The 21861-nt window shown below is 38.0% G+C and overlaps 1 protein-coding gene and 1 long non-coding RNA gene across 2 annotated transcripts in view; one reads left to right on the top strand and one right to left on the bottom strand.

The window, feature by feature from the left end:
- Window positions 1-20774, top strand: part of LOC309658876 (coiled-coil domain-containing protein 192-like) — a 53602-nt gene extending 32828 nt beyond the window's left edge. Inside the window, exon 2 of the mRNA XM_082457975.1 lies at window positions 8550-20774. Coding sequence (XP_082314101.1) covers window positions 8550-8753 — 204 coding nt within the window. The 3' untranslated portion in view covers window positions 8754-20774. The remainder of the gene's footprint in view (window positions 1-8549) is intronic.
- The window catches only part of LOC309658879, a 294436-nt gene that overhangs the window by 243351 nt on the left and 29224 nt on the right, over window positions 1-21861 (bottom strand). The window lies entirely within an intron of this gene.

The raw sequence follows: 21861 nt of genomic DNA, 5'->3' as shown, positions 1-21861 counted from the left end.
ACAATACAACTAGGGACAACCCTGATGTTCCAGAGCCTACTGAAGCTATTCAAACTAGCCAGTCCTACCCCTGCTTATATTTACTAACCCCTTCCTTCCCATGGAAACTACAATAAATGCTCTTGTCCACATTTTCCCCTTGCTTCCTCTACTTCCTTACTGATCCTGTAATTCCCGTGTGCCCCCCAGCCGCCATAGCGTGACCCTCTCATTATGTGGCATGCCCCCTCCTCTTGGGGACTGTGAGTAACAAACTATCTTTCCAATGACAATCATCTCCTGATCTGTTGACCTCACTACACCTGAATAATAATAAAACCTACATTTTAAAACACAGGCGTATAGCAACCCAAATTGATTTTTGTATGTTTATCTTGTACCCTGAAACTCTACTAAATTCACTTATTAGCTCTAGTAGTTATTTTTTTTTGCAGATTGTTTGAAATTTTCTATATATAGAATCATGTTGTCTTCACATAGAGACAGTTTTATTCTTTCATTTCCGGTTTAGATTTTTGTTTTTTCTTCCTTACTTGGTCTGGGTAGGACTTTCAGTACTAAGTTGAATAGCAGTGGAGAAAGCAGGCATCCTTGTCTTGTTCCTGATCTTAAGGGAAAAGCTTTCCATCTTTCAACATTGAATATGATGTTAGCTGTGGGTTTTTCATAATTGCTCTTTATCATGTTGAGAAAGTTTTCTTCTATTCCTAGTTTGCTGAGTGTTTCTATCATATCATGAATTTTGTCAAATATTTTTTCTGTACCTACTGAGATGATCATGTTGTATTTTTCCTTCATTCTACTAATGTAGCATATTATCGTAATTGTAGGTTTTTTTATGTTCGACTGCCCTTGCATTCCTGGGATAAATTCCACTTAGTTGTGGTGTATACTCTTTGAAATGTGCTGTTGGATCCAGTTTGCTAGTATTTTGCTGGGGATTTTTGCATCTATATTCTTAAGTGATAGTGGTTTGTAGTTTTCTTGTAGTCTCTTTGTGTGACTTTGGTATTAGGGTAATGTATTGGGAAGTATTCTCTCCTTTTCTGTTTTTTAGATGAATTTGTGTGGAATTAGTGTTAATTTTTCTTAAAATGTTTGGTGAATTCACCAGTGAAGCCATCTGATGCTGGACTTGGTTGAAGAAAGTTTCTGATTAATGATTCAATCTCTTTATTTGCTATAGGTCTGTTGAGATTTTCAAATTTTCTTGAATCAGTTTTGCAATTTGTGTCTTTCTAGGAATTTGTCCATTTCATCTAGATAATATAATCGGTTTGCATCCAGTTATTCATAGTATTCTCTCATAATGCTTTCAATTTCTCTAAGGTTGGTGGTAATATCCCTACTTTCACTTGTTTTTAGTTACTTTTTTCTTTTCTCTGTTTTTTAGTCAACATAATTAAAGATTTGTCAACTTTGTTGATCACTTCCAAGAACCAAATTTTGGTTTCATTGATTCTCTCTATTGTTTTTCTATTCTCTGTTTTGTTTATTTCTGCTTTAGTCTTTATTATTTCCTCCTTCTACTGGCTTTGGGTTTAGTTTTCTCTTCTTTTTCTTCAAGTTCTTCAAGGTATGAAGTTAGGTTGCTGATTTGACATATTTCTCCTTTTTTAATGTACGTGTTTTCAGCTATAGATTTCCCTCCGGCACTGTCTTCACTGCATCCTCTAAGTTTTAGTGTGTTACGTTTGTGTTTTTCTTTTCATTTGTCTCCACCAGATATTTAATTTCCCTTGTGATTTCTTCTTTGACCCATTGATTCTTTAACAATGTCTTGTTTATTTCCATTTATTTTCAAGTTTCTCAGTTTTCCTTTTGTCCTTGATTTCTAGGTTCATTCCACTGTGATTGGAGGAGGTACTGTGTATAATTTCAATCCTTTTAAACTAATTGAGAATTATTTTGTGGCCTAATATATGGTCTATCCTGGAGAATGTGCCCTGAGCACTTGAGAAGAATGTGTATTCTGCTATTGTTGGGTGGACTGTCCTATATATGTCTGTTAGGTCTAGTTGGTTTGTAGTGCTGTTCAAGTCTATTTCCTTATTAATCTTTTGTCTACATGTTCTATCCATTATTAAAAGTAGGGTAATAAAGTCTCTAGCTACTCTATGACTATTTATTACTATATATTTCTCTCGTAAATTCTGTTAATAGTTGTCTCATATATGGAGGTCTGTTGTTTGATGCATGTATATTTATAATTTAGATGAATTAACCCTCTTATCAATATATATCCTTCCCTGTATTTTGTAAAAATTTGACTTGGCATCTATTTGATGTTATCTGATATTAGTACAGTCACCCCAGCTCTCTTTTGGCTACTATTTGCATGGAATACCTTTTTTTATCCTTTCACTATTTGTTTATTTGAGTTGGAAGTTAGTCTCTTATAAGCACAATATAGTTGGATCATTTTTAAAATTCATTTTGCTAGTCATTGTCTTTTAATTGGTGGGTCAAATCCTTTTACTTTTAAAGTACTATTCATAAGGACATAATTCTGCCACTTTGCTACTTGCTTTCTATACACCTTATATTTTTTTGTTATTCAATTCCTCCATGTTGTCTTCTTTTGTGTTTGATTTTTTCCTACTGTGCCATTTTAATTCCCTTTTCATTTTCTGTATCTTCTTTAGTTATTTGCACCTATAATATGTATGTTAGCATACTTGGTAGCTGTCCATAGTGTCCACAAATCCCTTAGGCTTTGTTTATTTCTCTGTATTTTTCTTTTTTTCTGTTCCTCAGACCAGGTAATTTCAGTTGTCCTATCTTCAAGTGTGCTGATTCTGTCATCTTCCCATTTATATCTGCTATTAAAACATTTTAGTGATCTTTTCATTTCAACTATTTTGCTTTCTAACTCCAGAATTTCTACTTCGTTTTTTAAAAATAACTTTTATCCCTTTATTCATATCCCCTACCTGTGCACACATCATTCTTCTAATTTTCTTTGCTTCTTTGCCCATGGTTTCTTTCAGCTCTTTGAGCATATTTAAGATACTTAATTTAAACTATTCATCCACTAAGTCCAAAAGTCCAATGTCAAGGTTTCCTCATGGATGGTTTTTATCAATTTCTTTTTGATATTTTCAATAAAGGAGCCATACTTTAATTTGTGAGCTTTGTAATTTTTCATTGAGAACTAGACATTTTGAATAGTACAATATTGTAACTCTGAAAATCAGATTCTTTCTCCCTCCCCAAGAATTGCTGTTTTTGCTTATTGAACCCTACAGTTGTATATTTGTTTAGTTACTTTTCCAAACTAATTTTGCAGAGACCATGTTTTTTGGCACGTGTGGTTACTAAAGTCTTGTATTCCATTACCTCTACAGTTAGCCAGTGACCTGACAGAGATTTCCTTGAATGCCAGCATCTTTCTTCATCAAGCACGTCCCTGGATGCTGAAAGTGTTCTCCAGAGCTTGGAAATGGTTTGTTCTGACAGTTCTTGCCAGCTCAAAAATTATTTAAGTGGGAGGACCAATTCCTGGAGCTTCCTACTCTGCCATCTTTTTGAAGTCCAAGTCACTTTGTTTTAACTATCATCTTGAATACCAATATAAAATATATAAGTACCCCTTCTTGACTACATCGATAAACTGTGCAATGAATACAGTTTATCTTTCTTTGACTTTTAACTGTATTGCATTACCTTTATGATGATCTTTTATTGAACACTGAGGTATATATTAAAAGTTGAATTTTTAGTGGATTTACACAGCCAGTTGTAAATTTTAGTGGATTTATAACTTTCATGTATAATATGAAAGTTGTCACTTTGTTTTATATAAATCTTATGACAAATGTAGCTCATGCTTTTAAAATCATCTCTTCCCTCCAAATTTGTTAGAATCAAGGGCAGAGGAGAAGGGGCCTGCTCTTCAAAAATCAAAGGAAGAATATTAGCCTCCCAGCATCATGTGAACCATATGTTCCAGCAAAGATAGCTAATTAGGATACAGAAAAATTGATTATTTAAATAATAAATGCATTTCTACCCTCTTTTTGTAAGCAGATACCTGATACTAAGTTGGACTGAGCTTTTATTTTTATGCTCTTTCCAAAGAGTAACTCTGTAAAACCAAACAGTTCTTATGAAAAAAGAAAAAGAGAAAAGGAAAAAAAAGCAATAAAAAGGATCCAATGCCCAAGGTCCCCGAGTTTTTAAATTCAAATGTGATATCTTGTAGCTGCTAACTTGGATGTCCTCTTACTTACTTTGATGCCTTGTTTTCTATCCCATAATCTGAATTTGAATTTAAGCAGCATTCCTAAGGGCTTCCTGAATTGAAAATTAAATTTTGAAAAGTTCTAAAACCCCCATCAAAACAATAGAGTGAATTCAAAATGGCAGCTAGTATCTTGCAACTCAGCAATAGAGTACATTTTTTTAAAAATTTTATTTATTTATTTATTTACTTGTTTGTTTATTTATTTATTTTTGGCCGTGTTGGGTCTTTGTTGCTGCGCGTGGGCTTTCTCTAGTTGAGGCGAGCAGGGGTTACTCTTTGTTGTGGTGTGCAGGCTTCTCATTGCAGTGGCTTCTCTTGTTGCAGAGGACGGGCCCTAGGTGCATGGGTTTCAGTAATTGTGGCACGCGGACTCTAGAGTGCAGGCTCAGTAGTTGTGGCACACAGGCTTAGTTGTTCCGTGGCATGTGGGATCTTCCTGGACCAGGGTTCAAACCCATGTCCCCTGCATTGGAAGGCGGATTCTTAACCACTGTGCCACCAGGGAAGTCCCTAGAGTACATTCTTTTATGTAGTACTTTAAAAAAAATACTTAAATGTATAATTTTTATCTTATTTCATTTTATTGTCTCTCATTTTTTCTCTTCTTTCCTTTTGGATTAGCAGGCTTATTTGATAGGTCATTTTCAAAAAGGCTGGGGGAATATCAATTGTCCTATGCTGATAAACATTTTCATCATTATATAATGGAATCCAACATTAGTTCTTGCCCCAGTGTATCCACATAAGGAAGAGATAATAAAATCCCTTTATTCTGCTTTTGTGAGATTATGATATATATGTGAATTAAAACTCATAGTTTAAAAAGTCAATAAATGGAACGTTCTTAGCAAATATTGCTTCTGGCCAATTTGACTGAGTCTTGTTATAAGTTCTGACAGAATTCTCCATCCATCCTTCTGGGGAATTTATGACCTAGTTAGAATACATATGACTGGAGAACTACTCTGTAAAAATATAGCAAAGTACCATAGTAAAATGTTATTAAGGGTACCTAGGTCATAGCATCAGAGGCTTGTGCGGTCAGGCCTAAAACATAGATCTGCTGGTTCCTTGTCAAGGTTTCTTGGAGTTAAACTGAATCTGAGCTAAACATATTTGAGTCAAAGGGATATTCAGACAGAAACCCATTATAAGAGGAGAGGAAAGAGATGGGATTGGTACTTGTATAAAAAGGAAGCAAGATGGCAGCACAGAATTCTCAAGTCTTGAGAAAAAGGAAAATAAATTTCCTTCAGGTAAATAAGTAAACACACTGAGAAAGAATGCTGAAAGCCACATGATCACGGGGGTAGGGTGTGTGTGTGGGGGGGAATCATAGGTCTCATATTTGCAGGCAACCTCAGAGTTAGGGTTTGGATATAATTTAGAACCCAGAGTAGGAAGCAGACCAATGTAGATTCAAATCCAACCTGTTCTTATTAGCTGTGGGCAAGCTGATCTGCCCCTAAAAGCACCTAACCCTCAATCTTTAAAATAGTAACAACAAAAAATATAAACAAAATGTGTGGTATGCTGTAGCTACCAAATAAATGTTAGTTACTGCTGTTTTTCCATAGACTTTACTCACTTGTGGTCAAGATCATGGAATTTTGGAATCAGACAACGTATCAGTAGAAAGCTTATGATAGCAAGTAAGAGAAAACCCAACTCAACTCCTAAATAATATGGAAACTTATAAGCTCACTAAGTGTAAGTCCCAAGGTAGGAGATGCTTCAAAGTTAGTTGATAAAACATTTCAATAATGTCAACAAGACCCAGGTTTTTTCTGTTGTCCACACTTCCATTCAGAGTGTAGCTTCATTATATAACTGGTTTCCTGGATGTTTGTAGGATGGCTACAGTAGCATTCATATCTGGTAGAGATGTGAGAAAGTACTTTTCCATATCATCAAGGTTCCTTCTGTGCAGTGTGAGTGGTCAAAATTAGGTCACATTTCTTCATACATTAACTGTTGTCAGAGAAAAGCCAGGCTCTGATTGGTTTAGATCTTGATTCCTAAACCAATCAGCAAGAATGAGGATGGGATTGTTATGATTATCAGGCCCCACTTCTGGGGTCAGATTTGGGCTTAGGGAATCAGACCCAATGTCCACTACTGAAAACTTGGGTTCCAATATTTACTTGCTATGTCCTTGGACAACTTATACAACCTCATTGAATTTATTAAATTTCCTTACCTGCAAAATGGTTATGAAGCTGAATTGAGATGAATAAATATGAAAACAAAACATTCTCAGAATATTTGGTATGTAGTAAGCACCCAGTAAATATTAAGTATTATTAATATTCTTCTTCTTCATCATCTATACACTTTCATATTATGTAAAAGTTTTTAAATTGTCTGCTTTTCTGAGTAAATTGTGAGTTTTCTAAAATATAAACAGTATCACCTTCATTTTTTACCTCCAAAGTCTTACATATAATAAATATCTAATGTATTTTTTAACAATTAGTGAATAAATGAATATCTATTGAGTGAATGAATAAAGGCCTAAAAAACAATAGGAATAGATTTTAAAATGGTGACTGGATGAATTATATAGATCAGTCAGGCTATGGAAACAAAATGGGCCAGATTGAGAAAGAGTATATTTGAGATTAAAGAAAATATCAGACCTAGAGAGGCCTCTTTTCCTGAAGACTAGAGTGGTTACAGGAAGTTAGCAAACAAAATACAGTTTGACTTTAGGGTAACCAGCTCACAGAGGCTGTGATGTCTGCAGATACTTTATTTTACAATTTGATAAATAATAAATATTTGGGTAGAACCCATATGAATGCTTACAGAAGTCTAGAGGAGGTGGAAGAAATGATAATAATAGCTACTGAGTGCTTGATTTATTCCAGGCATTGTTCTAAGTGTTTCTCTTGTATAAACTCATATAAACCTCAAAACAAATGCATGAGGTAAGTACTATTCTTTTTATCCCCATTTACAGATAGGAAAATCAAACTCAGAGAGTCTGAGCAACTTCTCCAAATCACAGAGATAGTAAATAGCAAACTGGGACTTTTACCCAAAGGCTCTGACTCCGCAGTCTTTGTCTTTAGCCATTACACTAAACTCTGTGATAAAATGGAAGGGTGCTCAGAGAAACCAGACTACATTTCCAAAGCATCATGTGCCTGAGAGTTAGATGTGTTAGTGCCCATGTGGAGCACCGCAGGCCTCCCAGGTCACTGAGAGCTGAAAAGCAAAGCCAACAGTTCACAGCATATGTGTTCCCTCTGACCTTCCTGCTGCACTTTCATCATCCCCTGAACATAACACAATGGTTGCATAGAGAGCCAACTAGACAAATATTTGTTGAGTGACTGATGGTGTGGATGGGTAGATGGATGGGTGGATGGATGGATGGATGGATGGATGGATGGATGGATACCAGTATATAAGATGTGCCCAACTTATTTCCATGGCAGACCAACCTCTTAATGCTTCTCCATTTGGTAAATTGTCTTTAAATATTTGTTGCCCTTTTCAAGATGAGACAGTATGCTTTGCAATAATACTTGGAGTAATACGAAAGACATACTTAGAGATAAGCCATGCCTAAGAGCATGAGAGTTGGAATGAATACAAGGTTGTGTGTCCCTTTCCAGGAACTATTTCAGAATTGTTGCTGAGCTATAGAGAAAAAGCACAATAAGCTTCCTGAATGAAAGAAGAAGCTAGTCCAGGGGCTCTCCAAGGGAGCTAAGGGACTAGGGTCTATCAAACTACCACTCTCCTCAAGAGGAAACAGTAAAACAGTCACCTCTAGACACTTTTTGGTTATGGTTTAGCATAGATCTGCCATTGATCAGACTTTAACTAGAAATTCCTGCATTTCCCTTCAGCTCCTTCTACCTCACTGCTTAATGGTAAAGATCCAAGGGAGTCAGAACTCCTGCTCTTTCTAGACAGCTGTAGCCCCCCAAGAGTTAACTTTCAAGAACCCTATGTAAACCACAATACAGATTTCAGATTCAGCTGTACAAGTGCAATGTTTAAACATAATAAAGATGACTGTTGAGATTGTTGCACCGCAAATCTCTCTGCCTGCTGAACTATGTGGTCTCATCTCTTGCTCAGAAAGATCTTTATCATTAAAAATAAATAAAATCAACATTATTTCCTTAACTCTCTATACTAGTCATTTGTCATCTATGAGGAATGTTTCAAAAGCCATTTTCATATTTAATAGATATTGGTGGAAGGCAATTCCTTTATGTCGGACTTTTAAAAGGAGCTTTTAAAAAAATCATTGTACTTCCATGCACTTACAAGCAAATGTCTTTAGCTTGCAGCCTCTGAAGGAACAAAATCAAAGCTACTTGAACAAGTTTCCTGGCTGGAGAAAAAACTAGAGGCTCTGGACCGAAAGGAAGACAGTGGGGAACCATATGAAAAAATGGTCCTTGCAAAAGACCAGGTATGTTGTAGAAGAGAAATAATCTTTATTTCTAAAGATTACTTAAACTTATATGAACTGACAATTCTATAGTTATTTCTGGCTGGGTTGGAAGTCCGTATTTAAGTTCAAGATGGTCAATAACAGTATTTGTATTTGCTCAATATAACTGTATTCCCTGATGAATATTCACGTACAAAAATTAACTTCCTTGGTGATACTTTTAAAGTTTGCTTAATATGTATTCTTTTGAACCATATTAGCTGAATATTCTATTTATTTTGTACATGATATTGACTACATAAATGGTTTTTGGTTTTCAAGGTTGAACTTAATCAAGGAATAGCTTCTTTCTCTGTAGTGAAACAAGTGGATCAGAAAATTTTTCATTGACTTTTAATAAATTACTTTATAAGAAATTACCAATCTCTGAATTTCTAGACATTTATATATGTGTCATTACATAAATTTATCTCTTGTTTGTTTATCATATTGGTTTGTATCTGCCTTTGGGATAGACAATCTGTAACTATATGTAAATATGTATGTTCACACAAAACATATCCATATATTCCAAAGGCAGATACAAATACATTGGCTCCCACATATATGTATATATGATATAAAATGGGTTAACATTACCTGCAGTACGTCAAGCAAACATTATTTTTCCCAATCATCTGCTAATTATTAATAATTCATGTACTCTGCTGTTGGATTCTTCCATAGAGTGGAAGAGAGAGAGGGATGGGAGCGATGATTTCTTTCTTTCTTTTTTTTTGGGGGGGGGGGAACGATGATTTCTTTAATGATGATTTTCAAAACATCTAGCTGAGATAATGCTGCCATTCACAAGATATGAGAACTGGTACATGTTTATATCTGGAACACTTTGAAAGTGTAAAAGGAAGAGTTACGTACTTTGTTTCTAAACTTTGCTCCTTTTCAGTGTATTGAAAAATTACAAGCTGAAGTGCAAGCTTCCCAGGAGCAACTTGTAGCCTATGTAAGTGTTTTTCTCCTTTATTCATGCCTTAATTTATATCATTGTTATTCTGGAAATGAACAGAAAATTTTCAGAAGTTATAACTACGGTTTCTCTGCTGCAAACCAAATCACAAAGCTAAGCATCAGTATTTTTATTGCCTCTACAAAGTTGCTTTCCATAAATTCAATTCTGGTTTATGTTGATGATAAAAATTACAAAACTGAGTTCTTATATATAATCAGATGGTCTAATCAGGTACTATCAGGATAAGAGAACTGGAAACTAAGGGTAGAAAGACAAGCAAGTCAGGCTAGTTTAGTGAGCGAATGGAAGTGGAAATTATAGATACCTCACATATAGGCCTAGGGAAGTGCTTCTTAAACTTTAGTAGATCAAGAAGTATCTGGAAAACTTTTAAGAACAAATTGCCTGGAGTTTTCTATATGCCTAGGATAGGACCTAAGAATATGTACTTCTCGGGGATGCTAGATTCACATGCTGCTGCTGCCGCCCATCTTTACACCATATTTTGAGCAGCATTGTTTTATATATATTTATTTTGCCCCAGTCTTGTGATTTTTAGGCAAGTGCTCATATAAACAAATCGGATATGGAACTGTCCATTTTGTGCTACAAGTCCTCCCCTGAGAGAGAGAGACCCTCTGAAGTTCCAGGAAAATTTTCATTTTTACTTTAGCCTGTCTTCACTCAGAGAACAACTAATGAGCATCTCCTGTCACAATAGCCTTGTGTATCCATGTGCATAAACCAGTGGTCGTCACCCTGCCACTGTCCCTTCCCAAGGATCTGAACAACCCTGCTGCCTTAAGTGTTTCCTCAAAGAGTTGCTTGCCATCTTTTTAGTTATCTCCTCCATCCATATCCTGGGTGTTATGGGATGACTTCTTGATTAAGAACAGTGGCCAGTCATGTTCAATGGCCAATCTGAACAACAACAAACTCAGACCCATCTGAGACCTGAGAGGCTGCAGCCCCAAAGTCCAACAGAAAAGACTGCAAAATAATAAATTCTGGTCACCATCCCTTTGGGATTTGCAATGAGCTGATCTGGATAAAATCACGGTAATTGCCCCATTTTTGTGCTGGGGTAGAGAAAAGCTAATCTGCTGTGGCAGTTAGCAGAGTTTTAAACTCTAAATTTAGAATCTTTTTGGCCTCGTGTGCTCAATTGACCAATACTCAACATGACTAAGGCCTGCATCTGTGGCACTGTGACAGACTCAGACAGAAGTACATCTCATTAGCCCAGCATTCTGTCCCAGATGCCTCTCCCCTGCCCTGCCCTTCAGGGTGCCAGATAATGACTTTTGTCAGAGGATGTCACCTCATGCCAGATGGATACCTACAGCCATTCGCTCGGGGAGTTTTTAGCTCAGAATTTTTTTAAGGAGAGATAGTCGCTAAGGTTCAGTTATTAGCCTCCAGCCTCTCTTCATGAAAAACTGATGGAAGAACACGGTCATGGTTGCCTTTGGGAAATTCCTGTGGTGTCTTCTTCCACTGCCTAGCATCTGTGGATTCTATTCCTGTACCACGCTGATCCTGTTCCAGGCGTGTCTGAACTGGGAGTGTTCCCTCGTCTTAGGGCCTTGATACCAACCACTGAGATTTCCTCTGTGTAACTGTTCAATGTACAGATTATAACATAGCAGTATAATCATCAAAGTTTTGCTTCAACTCACCGAGAATATTTAAATGAAAATAATACTAGTAATAGTGTTTACTGAGAGTGGACTATGTGTCTCCTATGGGGTAGGTGCTTCATATGTTATCTATTTTGTCTCAATACAGCTCAAAAGGGTGAGTACTGCTTTTCAGATAAGAAAACTAAGTCTTAGAAATTAGATCATTTGTCACACACGTCGATTCTGAAATCCATGCTTTTGCTGTCACAACTTGCTGCCTCTCCAAATTATATTCCCTACATGCCATTGGAGGTGTCAAATGGTATTGATAAAGGTTCTATCTCCAATCTCCTTTCTCCCCATATCCGCTGTGAGAGATTAACCAGTTCATAATTCTTCAACTCTTCCATGCAAATAAGCAACCCCTTCCACCCCCTCCAAGTTCTATCTTAATCATCTTCTGATTATATCTCCTTAGTGCTATAATAAGCATTTCTTAAAACACTGTTCCTGGAGAAAAACATTCTATGTTAATAGGTATTCTGCACAAAAAATGAGAGGGACATTGGAAATAAAGTTAAATTAAATGTGTTTCTTTACTGCAGGACTTACCAGTGTACAATCAATCTCCAAAAAAGGCCCGCATATGTCATTTTCCATTGGTATTTGTCCTTGAATGATATTTTAAGCACACAACTTTGGAGATTGCTGGCACACTGCATCGAATTAAAGCACTAGGCTTGCTAAATATGACCTGAATATCTTGCTGATAACCTAGGTTCAGGACACACAAAGTCAAATTGATCATCTTCTATTCTCATTTCTTCAATGTGTTCCTCTGTTTGTGTCCCTCAGGCATGGCGAATAACATCACACTGCTGTTACGTATTCTAGATCCAAACTACAAAACAGAATTAAAATCCCACCTGTCTCTGCCTCCGTCCTACATTTAGTTAATTGTCAGCCTCTGAGTATGCTTCTACACGTTATCTCCCTTCCGTGTCTTTGATACCATTATCCTGCCAATCCCTAGCTCTTTTTGACCATCATATATCTCAGTTATTGCAACTGGCCCCAAACTATCAATATATTCAAGTTCAGAGCCCTCACTACCCTTGCCCACCGCCCCACCCAAATCACAGTGTAGCCCACTTGCTCTCACATCATCAAGCCCTGCTTGCAGAGGAGAGAAAGGATAAAAGCCACGTGTAGGATTTGGGGTGGGGGCAGAAAACCAAACAGAGCCAAAGATTAACACTCACAGGGAGAATGAAATGTACTGGAGAGTCAGAGAAGGGGGATAAGGGACCCAGGTGGTGGGAGTGGAGCCCTGAGGATGCCGTGAGGAGATAGGAGATCAGAAGTCTCCTGGGAGTGCTGGGGATGCTTAAGGTTAGGAAATAACCAACAGTATTAATAGGAGTTGTCGGGCAGTTTGTACTTAAACCTCCTTAAGTGCGTAAAAGTCGTGTGCAGAGTTTGGAATTCCTGTCTGGGCGGTACCTCCCAAGTGTAACCCTGCTGCAGGATGCGACCTCTGCAGGGCTCTCCTGGCCTCCCTGCCACCGCCCTGGTGAGGGAACCACAGGACTGTCCCAACCCTTCATCTCTCTGTTCTCATTCACTCCACTCTCTGCCTCACGCCCAGCAGGCTAGTAAAATGTAACTGCTTTCTCTACATAGCCAATGTCGGTTGGTGTTCTGTGACTTTGCTCTCTGTGTTCTCGTGGTCTAGGCTATCCTTCTCTCTCTTCTTTATCCGAATAAACGTTACTCTTTGTATAAGATTCGTATCAGGGACCAACTTCTCCCTTAGCTCCCAGATTACCTTCTCTGGGCTCCTATAGCCTCCTGTACTTATATCTATTTTAGCTCAAAATATTACATTTTATCGATGCTGTCTGTTTACACCTCTGTCCTCCACTGGACATGAAGGTCATTGAGGGCAGCACCAAGAATGTGTGTCTGTATCCATTACACCAGTACAGGGTAGGCTCACTGCAACTACTCAATACAGTTTGCTGAACTGAATTGAATTTTACTCTGATCGCGTCATTTCCCCTGTTCTGATGCCTAGAGGAAAGCAATCGTCCATTTCCCCAGAATAAAGTCCAACCTCCTGACCATGGCATTTTTCACACTGAAAATGAGGACCTGACCCCTTCTCCTGTCTCCTCTCCATCACACACCTGCGACCGCCAAGGATGTCCACGCATTCCTGCCCTGGGATGTTTGCTCATAATTTTTTGGCAACTGGACTCTCTGTCCCCACCATTGTGTTTGCCAGATTTTTCCCATTTTTTATCAAGATTGTTCCTTCCAGGAAGTTTTGTCTGACCATCAAACCCGAAGTGATCTCTCCTTCCTTGATACTTTCATAGCACTTCTCAACACCTGTCTTCTATCACTTGTCACACTATGACCCAAAATAGAATTATTTGATGTGGCCCAGCTCTTCCCCAAGACTGTGAGCACCTGGAGGATAGAGAGCAAGTTTGCTTTTCTTTATGCGTCTCACAGTGTCTGGCTCAATGCCTTGTACAGGTTTCATTGAAATGAACTGTTAAAATGGCTAAATTAAAAATAAGGCTATTTTGGAATTTATAAGAGCCCACTTTAAATCTCTGGGAAAGTTATTTTATGACATTTTATTCCTTAGAAATGCCAGTTACATGAGGCATTACTTTCATCTGAATTTGATACTTTCAAGGTATGACATGGAAGGGACAAAAAGTAATGATTCCTTAGAGTGGAAATAGAAGGACAACATAGCAGAGAAAGAAAATAGAGTTGTGGGAAACCTCAACTTCAGAAGAAGTAAGAAGAGCATCGAAAGGAAATTATGGTCTTAACATGAAAATTAACAAGCCAAGGTCTTGGCTTCTTTTTATTTAGAGTTCACTCTTCTAGAACCCAATAGTTAAATTTTATTATTGTATAATTAAATTGATAGCTATGAAATGTAGAGAAGATACAAGCCTCAACATTTAAGAGTGAGTTGTCGCTGCTAGCATTTTGAAGATTATAATCTCATCCCATTAATGTGACTTTGCCTGGTCACAGCTTATACTTTTAAAAGATTACCAAGGGCTGCCCCTCCCAATGCGCCTGTGGACACCCACTTGAGCCACCCACAGGGCTAACCTGCCCTGGGCATTTTTATCACTCCCTCCCACATGATTTTATCTGCTTAGGGACCTATACGGGATTAAACAAATATTTCAAGTGAGTGTTTATAATGACTTAAAGATTATTGTTCATGTTAAGCTAATTTGAATCAGGACTAGGTATCTTTTAAAAAATCCTTTTCAAATGAATGTCTTCCAAACTGTTGAATCTATTACTTTCCTATTTTTAGTATTTGGGAAATATAAGTACTCAGCCCTGTGCATTTGCTGCGTCATTGACGATGTGATTATCTGCAGTAGTCCAGAGGTTTGCCTCCTCCTACCCCTCACCTCCATCCCAATGGCCAGCTCATCTCTTGGTCTAGTTACCTCCAAGATATACCAGAGCCAAAAGTTCTATAATATCCAACGGGATTATTTCAAAAGAGAAATCTGGGCAACTGGGTGGTAGGTGCTTGAGTGTTGTGTTGTTTTCTATACTGTCCTGTATGCTTGAAATATTTCATAATAAACTAAACACTTACAAATATCCAGAAGAAACCCTTCCAATGAATTATACAGGGTGATTCAAGCTGTAGGTTAGATGCGTGTGTCTTTGAAATCAGGAGCTCCTGACCTACAGTTTCTAAGGACATACTTAGACCTGGAACAACAGTCCTGATACTCAGAGTCAGGAGCACAGGCATAAAGGGACCACCATGAATACCATGACAAGGTTTTCCCAAAGAGTTGGTTTAACTTCTCCCTTTCCTTCTCTAAAGAAGCTACTGACTACCATTTTACTTTACAAAGTAAGGATCTACAAGAGTCACCAATTTAGATCAAGTCAGACTCCTCTCCCCTAAAATTCCAGGCCCTCTGCTAATTGGTCTTTTTCTACTATGATAGAGAACATGAGCTGTTTTTGTTGTTGCTGCTTTTTGGCTGCCTAAGCACTCAGCGGTACCCTGATAGCCTTTCCAACTGCATCTCTCCCATCATACGAAGTCTTGGAAGGACTATAATTCAAAGTACCTTATCAGCTGCTATCTGGGAATTGGGCATGTGCCCTAAGGCAATTGGACTCTGAATATTAATTCATGTGAAGCAAGAGAGGAAAAACACTTGGAACTGATATATCCTACAGAGACACCCCGGCATCATGGCTAAGGAGTGTGCACGACTGCACCAGAACTGCTCTAGCTCTTGTCTATTTCTTTTTATTTTTAATTAATTTATTAATTAATTTAATTTATTTGGCTGCGTCAGGTCTTAGTCGCGGCACGTGGGATCTTTCATTGTGGCACGCGAGCTCCAGAGCACGTGGGCTCGTTAGTTGCAGTGCACGGGCTTCTCTCTAGTTGTGGCGTGTGGGCTCCAGAACACGATCTGACTCCTGTCCATTTTAGGAACCATCAAATAATCCTAATTAGTTTGAAGAAAATTCCCTTTTTCTTTATGCTCATCAGAATCAGATTTGGTTGTTTACAGCTGAGAAGCTGAAATTCTTATACTCTTATACAGTTTTCAAAGTGTGGCCCCTGGACCGGAAGCATCAGAGTCACCTAGGACTTGAAATGTGAATTTTGAGGCCTCATCTCATACCTTCTGAACCAGAAACTCTGGGAGTGGGATCCAGCAATATGTGTTTTTAAAGTCCTCCAGTGATTCTGATGATGGCTCATGTCTGCGAATCACCACACAGTCCGGTCCAATCCCTATCACTTTCAGCCTAGGCCCTCTGCTCTCACAGGCAGCATCGTCCCTGACCAGCATCTCACTGTTGTCCTCATGCTCTCTGCGAAGCATCTCCAGGCCTGGTTCTTAGTACAACAAGTTGGGATAGTGGCATGCAGGACATGTTTGTCCAACTGACGAGCCAGAGGAGAATGATCTTCCTGCTCCTCCCTCTCTAAAGCCCACACTTCTATGCACTCTAGAAGTATCACTTCGTTCCTGCAGCTTGTCATGACTAACTTTAAGGTATTATGACAGTACCTTAGAGTAATAATACCTTAGAGTAATATAACAATTTACAGTTTTCTAAATGCTCCCACTCACATTATGTCATCTGTTTTTCGCAACAGTCCTGTGAGGCAGGTAGTACTCCACCTTTATCAGGTCAAGAAAGTGAGTCAAAGACAGTAAGAAGCCTGCTCACAGCAAACAGCTGTGAGCAAAGAGAAGACCTGAATGTCGATATTCTGACTCCAGGGACCCTGTTTTCATAAACTTGATTTCAGTTTTAATTGAGAATTTTTGCTGAATAGATATGCCAACACACATGCTGGTTGTATCAATAAATTAATTTTTATGATCTTTTAACTTTATTATAACCTATAGACCTAACGGCAGAGTGAATCAGCCTGAGAAACTTTGGTAGCAGGATCTGATAGAGCCCTACCTGGTTTCAATGAGGAATGGGGAAATTCCTTCCCTGTGGGCCATTCTTTTAGAGCCAGACACATTAATCTAAATGGAAAATTCCTCAATGATTATTAATGAACAAAACCTGTTGGTACTAAATGGCTGCATGTGGGATAAATCTCAGAAATATTTTTATTGCATTAGTTGATTATGTTATAGTTAACCCTCTCTGCTGCCCTCTTTCCTTGGTTGCATTACCTGGACTCAGTGACTATTTGAACCTTCACCTTAACCCTTTACGTGGTTATTCCATGGCTCATCTCACATGTGCTTGATCTGGAGAGGCTGCAAATCATATAAGAATAACAGAGGCTTTCCAATCCCATTGGTGGGTGTTGCTGCCAAACTTCTTGGTGAGCTTGGAATAGGAGGTCTCTGAGCTCTCACTTCACACCAGTGGGCTGCTCATGACCTCTGAAGTCAGTACCCTCTGTACTGTGAGCCATTAAATGGCTCCTGTCCAGCAAGGCGTGGTTAAATAACTAATAGCACATGGATGAGGTGATATTCAACATAACACTTTGGAGTGCCACCAGGATCTTCCTTAATTAAACTTACATTTTTCTTTTTTTCTTTTTCTGTTTTTTGTTTTTTCCTCAAAAAGCCAAAGTACAATACATTGCTATGAGAACCACTAATCTTAGCCGTAGGATCCACTACTGAAGTCAGATTGAGGGGCAGGAACGTGAGGACTGAGTTTGATCAGTCACATCAAGCAAGCCTGGATCCTGGCTGATACCCAGGAGGCTCATCTTCCCCTCTTTAACCAGATCTGAGTCTTGTTTGTTCATTTTCTATAGATGATAAATAAGTTTAAGCTGAACAAGCACCCAAGGACAATTCCTGCTACTCCAGCTACTTTAGAACCATTGCATATGTCTGATCTTTGTAAGCCACCTAACTAGACACATGGTACACCCTTTCTACCTTTTCTGTAAATAACTATTAGCTAACTATGTATTTCTTCAAACATACATTTCATTTTTTTACTTGATAAGCTGGGACTTCTCATACCGATATCCTCTCAAAAAAATATACAGAGTTTAGAGGCCCAAGCATTTCAGTATAGATTTTTGGTATAATGTCTACCTACTTGTCAAAAAAAATCAGGTGGGACTAATGTAGGATTGTTCCCAGGACTTTCCCCTTTGATCCTGAGCTGCATTAACCTTTATAAACTGCCAGCCATTAAGGCTCACACAGAACTCACCCTATACTATTACTACAAGCATCTAATAGAAGGCCACTGGTTCTGGTATCAAGTTCCTGTTGGGCAGAAGAGTAGTAACAGAGAGCTAGGCACTGGGCTGGAAACTTAGCCCTGCTACCCCACCTGCACGACTGAACAAAGGTTACTAAAGTTCTGCTCTTGTCATCTGTGGAAAGAAGCTAATAACATTACTTAGCCTGATAGGGTGCTGTGGAAGATACTAAAACTCGTGACGTGAGATAATACCTATGAAGTAGTTGGCGTAGTGCCTGACACATACCAAGGTTCAAAAAAGTTATTAACAGTTATTCGAAAATGGACTGTGTCAGTAACAGTTCCACAATTTTTATGGGGTTGTGGTTAATAACCTGTTAGAATAAAGTACCTCATTTTAGCTACCAGTTTGTTTAGAGAGTGCTAGGAAGTTGATTAATCAAAGACTCAAGATTAATTTCCAAGGAGAATTTTGTATCCTGTCAGTACTTCCTCAGCTCATTTCTTCTTCTGGAGAGTGTCTTCTGAAGCCTTTTGTAGAACTATCTCCTCGTAATTTAATTGTGTGTCTGTCTTTATCCCTGATTAGACTGTAAGTTTCTTGAGAGTAGACCCTGTGTCTGATTCATGGTGTCTGCCAAGTAGTAGGTTCTCAATATGCATTTGTTGAATGAATGAATGAATCAGTCAATCAATGAGTGAATGGGTAAAGGAAAGTGAGCAGCCTTTCAATACAAGAAAGATCATTTCAGGTTCCACAATTTCCAAAAGAAGATGTCAGTTCTAGCCCCAACCCAGCTGACCATTTCTACCAGACAGCTCTGTGCTTAACTGCATAACAGGGGCTGAACAGGAGTGTCATCTTGGGCTCAGTACTTAGCTTTAAAAAGCTTGAATGAAAGGAAGCATATCACAGAGGAGTACCTGAAATATGGTCCATTTTTTCCTTTCAGGTAGATACCCTAAAATCCTTCCTGAATTAAGTGAGATCAGCAGAAAGCCACACATCTAGACTGCTCAAGTTGTCCTAGTATTGCTTTTATTGAATGACAGAGAGATGGTATGGCATGATGCTAATGACTTACTTTAGGAACATTTTATTAAAAAATTGTCTGATGGAGCTAATTAATGTATTTGTTGTCAGATTATTATTGAGGATATTTATTATTCTACCAGAGAGTATGTCTTTCCGCAATTTCTGCACCAGGAGTATTGTCAATTCCACCAAGCACAGAGCTTGTTTTTACTCCATGGATTCTGTGTTTCTATTAATGGTTATTTTGACTACCAGAAAGGCTGGAGCCAAGCCCTCTGTGCCTCACCTCAAGCAAGTGATTATGTAGGATGTCAGGGCACAAACTGTGTGAACCAAGCTTCTCACCTGCTTCCTTACCTTTAGCTCCTTTTTACTGTATCTTTCAAGTTCTTATCTTAGTGGCTTATAATTCAACTTATTTACCTTTTCAACCTACCCTAAATTCTTTCTGAACTGCATCGGTACCAAATTAAATCAACAAATCAGAAGAGAAAGAATAAGACTGATTCCATAAAAGCACCCTGGGAAGTTCTTCCAGGGTTGGTTCCATAGTCTAGAGATATACCACGTTCTTGGATTGAAAGACTCAATACTGTCCAAATGACTATACTACCCAAGGCAATCTACGGATTCAATGCAATTCTTATCAAACTACCAACGGAATTTTTCACAGAATTAGAACAATAAAAGTTACAATTTGTATGGAAACACAAAAGACCCCCAAATAGCCAAAGCAATCTTGAGAAAGAAAAAGAGTTGGAGGAATCAGGCTCCCTGACTTCAGACTATACTACAAACCTTCAATCACCAAACAGTTTGGTACTGGCACAAAAGCAGAAATATAGATCAATGGAACAGGATAGAAAGTCCAGAGACAAACCCACGCACCTATGGTCACCTAATCTATGACAAAGGAGGCAAGAATATACAATGGAGAAAAGGCAGTCTCTTCAATAAGTGGTGCTGAGAAAATGGGACAGCTACATATAAAAGAATGAAATTAGAACGCTCGCTAACACCATACCCGAAAATACACTCAAAATGTATTAAAGACCTAAACGTAAGGCTGGATATTATAAAACTCTTAGAGAAAAACATAGGCAGAACACTCTCTGACATAAATCGCAGCATTATCCTTTTGGATCCACGTCCTAGAGTAATGAAAATAAAAACAAAATTTTAAAATGGAACCTAATTAAACCTAAAGGCTTTTGCACAGTGAAGGAAAACATAAACGAAACAAAAATACAATCCACAGAATGTGAGAAAATCTTTGCAAATGAAGTGACTGACAAGGGATTAATCTCCAAAATATACAAATAGTTCATGCATCTTTACATCAAAAACACCCCAAACAACCCAATCAAAAATGCATAGAAGATGTAAATAGACATTTCTCCAGAGAACACATTCAAATGGACAAAAAGCACATGAAAAGATGCTCAACATCACTAATTATTAGAGAAATGCAAATCAAAAGTACAATGAGGTATCACCTCACACCAGTCAGAATGGTCATCATCAAAAATTTACAAACAGTAAATGCTGCAGAGGGTGTGGAGAACAGGGAACCATCCTACGGTGTTTGTGGGAATGTATATTGGTACAACCATTTTGGAGAACAGTATGGAGGTTCCTTAAAAAACTAAATATAGAACTACCATAAGGATCCAAAAATCCCACCCCTGGGTATATATCCAGAGAAAACCATACTTCCAAAAGATACATGCACTGCACTGTTCGTTGCAGCACTATTTACAATAGCCAAGACATGGAAGTAACCTAAATGTCCACTGACAGAGGAGTGGATAAAGAAGATGTGGTACATATATACGATGGAATATTACTCAGCCATAAAAAAGAATGAAATAATGCCATTTGCAGCAATATGGATGGACCTAGAGAGTGTCATACTAATGATACTGACTAGTACAATCCTGTTCCATTGATCTATATTTCTGTTTTTGTGCCAGTGCCATACTGTCTTGATTATGGTAGCTTCGTAGTATAGTCTGAAGTCAGGGAGCCTGATTCTTCCAGCTCCATTTTTCTTTCTCAAGACTGCTTTGGCTATTTGGGGTTTTTTGTGTTTCCATACAAACTGTAAAATTTTTTGGTCTAGTTCTGTGAAAAATGCTGTTGGTAGTTTAAGAGGGATTGCATTGAATCTGTAGATTGCTTTGGGTAGTATAGTGATTTTCACAATGTTGATTATTCCAATCCAAGAACATGGTATATCTCTCCATCTGTTTGTATCATCTTTAATTTCTTTCATCAGTGTTTTATAGTTTTCTGCATACAGGTCTTTTGTCTCCTTAGGTAGGTTTATCTCAGGGATTTTATTCTTTTTGTTGCAATGGTAAATGGAAGTTTTTCTTTAATTTCTCTTTCAGATTTTTCATCATCAGTGTATAGGAATGAACGAGATTTCTGTGCATTAATTTTGTATCCTACTACTTTACCAAATTCATTGATTAGCTCTAGTAGTTTTCTGGTAGCATCTTTAGGATTCTGTATGTATAGTATCATATCATCTGCAAACAGTGACAGCTTTACTTCTTCTTTTCTGATTTTAATTCCTTTTATTTTTTGTCTTCTCTGATTGCTGTGGCTAAAACTTTACTGAATAAGAGTGGTGAGAGTGGGCATCCTTGTATTGTTCCTGATTTTACAGGAAATGGATTCAATTTTTCAAGATGGAGAACGATGTTGGCTGTGGGTTTGTCATATATGGCCTTTAGTATGTTTAGGTAAGTTCCCTCTATGCCTACTTTCTGGAGAGTTTTTATCATA

Source organism: Balaenoptera physalus (assembly GCF_965194825.1).
Source record: "Balaenoptera physalus genome assembly, chromosome: 3".
In the NCBI taxonomy this organism is placed as follows: domain Eukaryota; kingdom Metazoa; phylum Chordata; class Mammalia; order Artiodactyla; family Balaenopteridae; genus Balaenoptera; species Balaenoptera physalus.
Note: the sequence above shows the minus strand (reverse complement) of the source record. Positions and strands in the feature narration are given on the sequence as shown.